At 35.4% G+C, this 8,784-nt stretch overlaps 2 protein-coding genes across 6 annotated transcripts in view; both read right to left on the bottom strand.

Moving 5' to 3' along the window:
• Positions 1 to 564: 564 nt before the first annotated feature.
• Positions 565 to 4,318, bottom strand: LOC111474291 (chromatin remodeling protein SHL-like). Of its 3 annotated transcripts, XM_023119437.1 has the most exons (8): positions 4,259 to 4,318; positions 4,145 to 4,191; positions 3,936 to 4,020; positions 3,474 to 3,819; positions 3,056 to 3,124; positions 1,625 to 1,757; positions 1,343 to 1,426; positions 565 to 989 (listed from the first exon to the last, which is right to left on the bottom strand). In XM_023119437.1, the coding sequence occupies exons 3-7, from the start codon at positions 4,006 to 4,008 to the stop codon at positions 1,358 to 1,360; spliced, it is 690 nt and encodes a 229-aa protein (XP_022975205.1). In that variant the 5' UTR covers positions 4,009 to 4,020; positions 4,145 to 4,191; positions 4,259 to 4,318; the 3' UTR covers positions 565 to 989; positions 1,343 to 1,357. The 3 variants fall into 3 exon arrangements, with proteins under 3 accessions (XP_022975205.1, XP_022975204.1, XP_022975206.1); XM_023119436.1 differs by lacking the exon at positions 4,259 to 4,318 and having other exon boundaries at positions 4,145 to 4,231; XM_023119438.1 differs by lacking the exons at positions 1,343 to 1,426; positions 4,259 to 4,318 and having other exon boundaries at positions 4,145 to 4,231.
• Positions 4,319 to 5,103: 785 nt separating this feature from the next.
• The window catches only part of LOC111474290 (RNA-binding protein 28), a 10,991-nt gene continuing 7,310 nt past the window's right edge, over positions 5,104 to 8,784 (bottom strand). Inside the window, exons 16-19 of one of the 3 annotated variants that reach the window (XM_023119435.1) lie at positions 6,393 to 6,561; positions 6,184 to 6,313; positions 5,516 to 5,999; positions 5,104 to 5,447 (exon numbers count right to left, since the gene is read on the bottom strand). In XM_023119435.1, coding sequence (XP_022975203.1) covers positions 5,408 to 5,447; positions 5,516 to 5,999; positions 6,184 to 6,313; positions 6,393 to 6,561 — 823 coding nt within the window. In that variant the 3' untranslated portion in view covers positions 5,104 to 5,407. The other 2 variants (XM_023119433.1, XM_023119432.1) reach the window with 2 other exon arrangements.

Here is an 8,784-nt window from a genome sequence, read left to right as displayed (position 1 = left end):
GTTAACGTCAGCGGTATCCAATTTCCCGCCATTTTCAGTTAGTTCGTTAATAAATGTGGGGACGGATTCCCCTAAATTTAGGGATAACTTTTTTATTTGATTTAATTCGAATTTTTGGTTACAATTATTTAATTTTTCCATTTTCTAATTCTCTATTTTGGTTGGAAGTTTCTCAAACTCAAATCTAAAAAATAAATATCTTCCAATAAAAATGTGAACATAACTCAACAGTACTTCTTTTTAAAGTGATAGTAATTGTTATACTAGAAAAATAATAGTAAATTGAAGAGTAGCACACTGGAAACGTAAACTAACTCTAGTCCAAACAAACATTTCGTTGAATAGGTTCATTAACCCAACCTAGTATTTGCTTGATTCACCGTGAATTACACAAAGCCTCTAATTATTTATCTGATAAATTGATAAATCAAACATTCTCGACCCACCAAGAAACTTCAAATTTCTCGATCACAATCAACTAAAACTAAATTTCCAAAAAAAGAAAAAAAAAATTCTGATAATTGTATTTGGTTGAATTGCCATTTTTGTGATAATTTTAAGTAATTTCAACAAACAAAACCCAATAAATCCATGGTTAAGTTTAAGGAGTAACTTAGCATTCTAAACCAAATTTCTTCAGTAACCCAACAACAACAAGTTAATCAAAGAAAACCCAACACACAACAACCCCACATGAAGTTTTGCAGGAAATGAAACAAAGGGTTTGGTTCGGTTCGGTTCGGTTTGGTTCAGTTTAGTTCGGTTCATTGTAATAAAAGAACTTCGATACATTTCAAACCAGTCTCTCTCTACCTGCAATGAATGTCAACACTCTAGAGCTAGTAGTATATGCACAATCCTACATCTATATGCACTTGTTCCAACTCATTAGAAAGTTAGATGCTCTTCTCGTTGGTTCTTAACGACTCTAAGTCACCGTATTTTGTATATTTACACTATCGTCACCTCCGGCGTCGTTTGGTATCCACCTGAAATAATGTTAAAACATATATTCATCATGACAACCATATTCCCATAGCTGGAAAGTAATAGCCACATTTAGAATTATCGCTCTAAAGACTCATGAACGAAACTAACTAAAACAAAATGAACGATTGAACCAGATTAGATTATCTAACTTATACACCGCTAGTAACACTTCCATGTGTTAATAGGTCTCCAAGTTAGTTATGCAAGTGTTCGAGCTAGCTTGTGACATTTTTGAACTATTTTCACGAGACAACGGTCAGACCATAACACATTGATGGTTAACGAAACATTAAAGGATATCAAACCTTAAGTAGGTGGCATCCACTTTTTGCCATTTTATTATCTACATTACCTTTATTGTTAGCTTCTAGTCAAGCAATATGACTTCTTCAAGGAGAAATACTGCCCATTCTATCACCCAAACAAGGAGAAATACCTAAGATAAGAATGAACTTCAACCAACAACCAAAAAAGTATGTGCATGACACGACTGTCACATGCTACGTTAAGGATCTATGAAACGGGGGATAGTTTAAAATATCACAACGTGGAATTAGATTATAAAGTTCGACCCCAAATTTCGAAACAGTGACATTTAACAAAGAGCATTTATTTTCAGCAGGTTCAGAAATACCTTTGTCTCTGCAAATTTAGATGTAGACTGTGAACTCTGCAGCTTTTGATCCTCTGAAGAACAGCTTTCACAGAAGAAGTGGTCAAGTTTTTTAGCTTCTTCTGCAGTCATTTCTATACAAGCGGGATGAAACCTAAATCAAGAATATCATCCGCTTTAAGAATCGATGTAGAAACCTCAAAGGTAAGTGAAACGAAAGCAGATTTATTGTTCTATTTCCTCGTTTATATATGCCATCTGGATCAATTTCTTACATTATGCTAATGACACAGTCCAACAATCTATAGGAAGGCTTCGCCCACTCAAGACCAGCTCTAAAAGACGGGTTTTATCTTATTCTATTTTTTCCTTTTGTGATTAACGTGTAAAGGTGGAAGATTTGAATCTCTGACCTTTTAATCGAGAATATAATGTCTTAACCAACGAAGCTATGTTCAACTTAGCCTAGAAGACGAGTTTTTTTAAGAATTACAAATAGGGAAAACTAAGACCCAAACCATGGAAGATCACAAAAACACTCCAATTATTGTAAACTTCAACTAAACTATAGCTATTGAACCAAAAGTATAATTTGGCTGATGAAAAACGTTGTTAAAGAATTTGTCAATATGGGTTTCCTTTGCCATTAAAATCCCATTGTTCCTTTCCAACCAAAGATTAGATTCATAAAATAGATCTAGAGAGCTGGAGCCACATGATTTCTTTTTTCCTTGTTTAAGGGGTTGCCAATGAGAGATGACTACAAAAAACCAAATATAGATTATTCCAAAACGTGGTGTAATTACAAACAAGAAAAAAAAGAAAGAACTACATCCAACAGCAGCCCACAAACCCTCTCAAATGGGGTTACAGAAAGAAATACTAATCTTAATCAAAGAAGAAATGTGGTGTAATTACAAACAGGTTTACGTAAAGTCCTCCAAATGAAGATTCTAATAAGAAAAGATTTATATGAAACTTTAAAAACTTGAATTTCAGATATCCTTTTATGATATAAATGAGCTCACTAAAGCTTATTGTTCGAGTTGAAACATATCAGAGTGCATCCAGCATTTTGGAAACATTGCATTTGGAACCATACTATTCATTTAGCTAATCGCCTATTGTTTTTCGAAACTCTATTTTACAATCTTTACTCCATCACTAATATAAGAAAGCTGAAAGTACCACCAATCTGAGAAAACAGGGGATCATGTTTATAGATGTACTTACAAATCAAGATGGGAGACTTCAAATTTAGGATTTGAAAGATAGAGAGCTCATTATTATACTACTGGCTAAATTTCATGAACTTACTTTACTTTGATTATTTTACTATTCCGTATGCCCTGAATATAGAACACGGGCACGCCCCTATGAACAACAAATACCTTCACAAGCATGTGTTAAGGCTGCAAATGAAATCAATAGCATCATAAACAGTCAGCTTACCAATCAGTGCAGCTCTCGCACTGAACCATTAGGTCGTCGGGATTATAAGGCATCTCACATTTGCAATACCTGCAACAAAAAATCAACTGAAATTTTGCACCAGGAGAATCAGGTAAAGCTATGCGCAAAAAGAAGATTCATGAGCTTAAATGGCTAACGTGAGATATGAACATATGTGTATAATACAGTAAAAAGAAAGGAATCCTGAAAGAAAATCGATCTTTAAGTAAAGAGTGACATGCCTACAATGAAAAATGGCAATAAGAACATCAGTTCAGAGAGTTATGAGCAGAAAACCTGAAGAAACCAATTTCTTCCCATGTGAAGTGAGGTCAGAATGATCACATCTCAGGAGTACTTAATGCCAAACACAATCAACAGATTATGCAATACAATACAAATTCTAGAAGAAACTCACACAGCCACTCGATCCGGATTGAAAGCTCCGGTAGTGGAACTATAGTCGAAGCGGCAAAAATAATCTTCATTTCCAACGGCATCAAGCTTGGTATAACTCTTAAATGAATGAACCGTACACTTCCCCTCGATGGTGTCGGCACTTTGAACGTCGTAATGGTCGGAGAGAAACAATTCCTTCGACCCATGAAACTGTCTCCGACCGCCAATTGATTCCTCCGGTCGGTAATACCAGCGAATATGGACCTTCACATTGGCCCCACGAGAATCAGCCTCAATCTTCTCAATCTTTGCTACATACGACGGCTTCGAGGGTTCGGGGGGCCTCATGAGCACGCAATCGCCGGCTAAGAACAAAAGTCCGAAAAATTCCGCAAGATCAGAAACAGACGCCAAAACGGAACCATCTGAAAGATTCCAACAAAAAAGAAGAAGAGGAAGAAGAAAGAGTGGATTGTTTTACCCTTGATGGTTTTGTTGATGCGTTTGACAGTGTAAGAATCTAGGGTTTGCCTCGGAGCCTTGGGTTTGGCCATCAAAAGCGAGCCCTGGAATTAGAAGAGAAGAAGCAAAATCGAAAGAAGTTTCATAGAAGCTAATGAAAGGAAGAAGTAACAGGATGGATGATCATAAAGAATTAATTTCGCCGGAAATCTAGTCGCCGGAGTTTACCTGCAATGTCGTCGGTGAGAAGGGAAGTGTCCGGCGGAAGAGTGGATTTGGTTGTCACGTGGCAGCATATGCCAAAGCCAAAAGAGAAGGGAAGTGTCCGGCGGAAGAGTGGATTTGGTTGTCACGTGGCAGCATATGCCAAAGCCAAAAATAGTTCGCGACGGCGGAGAAAATGAGGCCAGATTTTGTAACAGTATTTTCTTTTTTTTTCTTTCGAAATTATAAATTTATTCCCTAAATTTTAATTTTATTTATTTATTTAATTATTAACTTATAAAATCACAAATTTCACATATAATAAATCAATTAACCTTTAAAATTTTAAATTAACAATTAAATACAAAATTAAAAGTTGACATATATATTGGAAAATAAATTTAGGCACAATTTTTTAATTTAAGAACTCATTTTGTAATCAAATTATATTTTACAATTTATTAAATTGTAGACTAAATTACAAAGCTTTTATCAAAATTTTCAATTTCTTTTATAAATTTATAAATTTTCAATTTTTTATTTATTAGATTATTAAAATTTAAAAGCTATATAATAGAATTTTAAGACTTTATTTGATATCATTTTAGTTTTTTTATTTTTAAAAATATTCTTAAGAAAACATTTAGACTTATTGTTTTTTTTCTATGGATTTAAAAATGTGTAACCTACTTAAATAATATTTATGAGCTTAATTTTCTAAATTTTCGAGATTTTTGAACTTTTAATTAGTAATATATTTTTCCTTATTTGACATTTTTAAAAATATATATTGTATATACAGTTAAAAATTTAGACACAAAATTCAACTTAAAAAAATGTTAAATAGGTACAAATTTATCGGACACAAATTTAAATGTTAAATTTCTCGATGTTCGATACCTTTAAAATTCTCGAAACTACTAAACACAAGATTTAGAATACAAAATTTAAAGTTTAAATAAGACAATTTAAATTTCTCACTAAATCAATGTTTTTTTAAGAATCCAATACAAAATATGGAACTAATAAATACTATATGTTACACTTACTATGCAATTAAGCTTTATCCATACATATTTCATAGCAATTAAGTGTGTGTGACATTAAATGATCGAAGGAACAATCCTTAGCCATCCTGCAAAATTTTCTAACCTGTTTATGATTGGAACCATCTTCTAACCTGTTTAGAGCCTTTCTTTTCACCATCTGCTGGATCCGAACTCTTCTGCGAGAACTTGGATCGATATTGTTCGATAAGTTTATCGAGTTTATCAACGGCATCCTGTCCTACTGGTAACTTGTTTTTCTTTGCCCTCTTCCTCTGCTGCTGCTGCTCTACTTGATGTTTTGCCTTCTTTTTGTGTTGTACATCAGCTTCCTGAGAAGCTTTTCTGCTGCTGCTCTACTTGATGTTTTGCCTTCTTTTTGTGTTGTACATCAGCTTCCTGAGAAGCTTTTGTTTTCACAGTATCCATGGGTGCCGATCTCTTGCTCAATTTTTCAGGCATTGATCTTCGTCCTTCTGGTTTTTGTTTCTGTGACTCATTTATATTACCACTTTCTGGACGCGTTTTCCTCTTTTTTCTAGCTCTACTTTCTTCCATCGCCATATCATTGGATACATGATCGCCATTTTTGTTTTCGTTGCGATTTTTCTCCTTTACTGGACGATTATCGCCTGTTGCTTTCCTTTTTCTGGAGTTCGTCTTGTTTGAATGTATATCCCCAGCATTTGTATCAGCATTACGATGCAGTGCTTTGGGAACGTTGGCAGTATTGTCCTGATACGAAGCTTGTAACTTTGCTTTCCGTAGCTTCAACATCTGAACGTTGTCTACAGCGAATTCTACGATCGGGCGATTCACAGGGCCAAAAGTTTCTACAAGAAACCAGATATTTATTTTAGAATAGGATAAGGTGCAAACTATGCTACTGCTCCTATTAAAACCACAAGGTAGGTTCCAGCGTTCGAAGAACCATTAGTTTTTTTTCAAGGGCTGCCTCCTCACACTAATTTTAGAGGCGTCGAGAATTAAGGATTATCAAATGAGAGAAATTATTACCTGGATTGTTGTTGAGAACTCGCAGGGCTACAAGGGCGTGCTGATGCTCAGAAAACTCGACGAAAGCAACTCCACAAGAGTAATTTTTTGTCAAGACCTTTCCTTTCTTCACATCCTTCAAGAATTTAATCTGCAAAATAAGATTAAAAGTTAGGGATAAAATATCGATAACATCGAATGGATTTCCTACATTTCTGGAAAGGTCAGACCTGGCGAATCACAGGTTTTTGCTTTGTAGCTCGCGAGGTAACAGCTTCGATGCAAAGTTTTTGAAGTTCCTTTTCTTTCATTGATTTTGGTAAATTGTGTATAACGAGCCTAGTTCTTGAAACATGAAAATTCGGAGACTGAAGCTTAGTCATTCGTTTCTTTTCTAGCCTGCACATATGATGGGCGAAAGTGTTATTCGGTTAGCCATAAAATAAAAATGTTACAATTTTGGGCTTTCTAAAGGGAAAAGGAAAAAATATTTATACTTATAAAAATAATCAAACATAAATATTAAATACAATGTATTCACATTAGAAACTAACACTGAACTAAATAACCATGTTATAAGCCCATGTAATGCTAACAGTCCTAATGAATTGATATGAACCAAAAAAACATCAATCATACAATATACTTCAATGAAGATGTGAAGAAAAGGTTGTCAAAATTATCAAAAGATGTTTCAATTCATGCCACATTGAAGAAGAATGAAGTTTGATTGTTATAAATTTTGGATGGGTTACAATTTAGAGTTATTGTATTTCATTTATGTATTTTAAGACTTTATTTACTTTAGGTTACAATTACATGATGGTTAATTATGACCATTAAGTATGAATGTTACAACTCTTGGAATGACTAGTAGTTTCATTTTGAGGCTATATAAAGCCATGTATGTTGTATTTGTAAGAGACTTGAAAAATATAGTAAAAGGAGCATTTGTGCTTTCTTTAGCCAATGGCTAAGTTTCTTTGCAATTCTATGTAGTTTAGGTTGCATGTAGAATCATTCAAGCTCAACATGATCAATCTTGCTTGTGGAATGATTCGAATCTCAAACAAGTGTTCTTGCGTTGAGATATTTGATCAACAAGAATCATTCAAGCTAGATATGATCGATCTTGCTTGTGGAGTGATTCGAATCTCAAACAAGTGTTCTTGCCTTGAGATATTCGATCAACAAGGTAATCCGAATCTTACTCCCCTTGTAGTGGTTCCTTATCTTATCATTTGGTATCAGAGCTTCAGGCTCAAGATCGGATATATGTTTCCTTTGCATTTTTTTTTTTCAATTTGATTTTTATTTATTTTTATCCTTTTAGTTTTTAATCGACCCAGAATTCAAAATTCAATCTTTGCTCTATTTCAAATTTTGAGAGGTGAGAATGAGAGCTTCATTTGTGTAACTGAGTTTAAAAAGAGTGGCCTAAAATTCCTTGAGTGTATACACGTGAGAGAGTGTTGTGAGGTCCTTTGTATTTCCATAACTTATTTTTTGCAGCAAAGTTTCACAAATAGATTCGAGGACGAATCCTCTTGAAGAAGTGGAGAATGATATGAACCAAAAAAACATCAATCATACAATATACTTCAATGAAGATGTGAAGAAAAGGTTGTCAAAATTATCAAAAGATGTTTCAATTCATGCCACATTGAAGAAGAATGAAGTTTGATTGTTATAAATTTTGGATGGGTTACAATTTAGAGTGGATTTTTTATTTACTTTAGGTTACAATTACATGATGGTTAATTATGACCATTAAGTATGAATGTTACAACTCTTGGAATGACTAGTAGTTTCATTTTGAGGCTATATAAAGCCATGTATGTTGTATTTGTAAGAGACTTGAAAAATATAGTAAAAGGAGCATTTGTGCTTTCTTTAGCCAATGGCTAAGTTTCTTTGCAATTCTATGTAGTTTAGGTTGCATGTAGAATCATTCAAGCTCAACATGATCAATCTTGCTTGTGGAATGATTCGAATCTCAAACAAGTGTTCTTGCGTTGAGATATTTGATCAACAAGAATCATTCAAGCTAGATATGATCGATCTTGCTTGTGGAGTGATTCGAATCTCAAACAAGTGTTCTTGCCTTGAGATATTCGATCAACAAGGTAATCCGAATCTTACTCCCCTTGTAGTGGTTCCTTATCTTATCATGAATAGCACGAGGGAAGGTTGGACAAAGGCACTTCCAAAACCCTGGGAAAGGTATTGCTGAGGTGCTTCGTTTCTTTCCTCTTTTGGTTCATTGTTTAGTGGTTGATGGGAATGATACTTTTTTCTAGGAGGATAGTGGTTGAGAGATAGACCCCTCAACTCCCTATTTCCTCATTTGCACAATTTTATCTTCAGCGAGGAACCATTCAGTGGTTGCTGTTTTGCCTCATTCTTTGACCTCTTTTTCAACCGTTTTGAAACTTTGTACTCCTTCGTTCGATGGGAAAGGATGGTTATTGTGCCTCCCCCCCCCCCCCCCCCCCCCCCCCCCCCCCCCCCCCCCCCCCCCCCCCCCCCCCCCCCCCCCCCCCCCCCCCCCCCCCCCCCCCCCCCCCCCCCCCCCCCCCCCCCCCCCCCCCCCCCCCCCCCCCCCCCCCCCCCCCCCCCCCC

Source organism: Cucurbita maxima, unplaced genomic scaffold (assembly GCF_002738345.1).
Source record: "Cucurbita maxima cultivar Rimu unplaced genomic scaffold, Cmax_1.0 Cma_Scf00285, whole genome shotgun sequence".
In the NCBI taxonomy this organism is placed as follows: Eukaryota; Viridiplantae; Streptophyta; class Magnoliopsida; order Cucurbitales; family Cucurbitaceae; genus Cucurbita; species Cucurbita maxima.
Note: the sequence above shows the minus strand (reverse complement) of the source record. Positions and strands in the feature narration are given on the sequence as shown.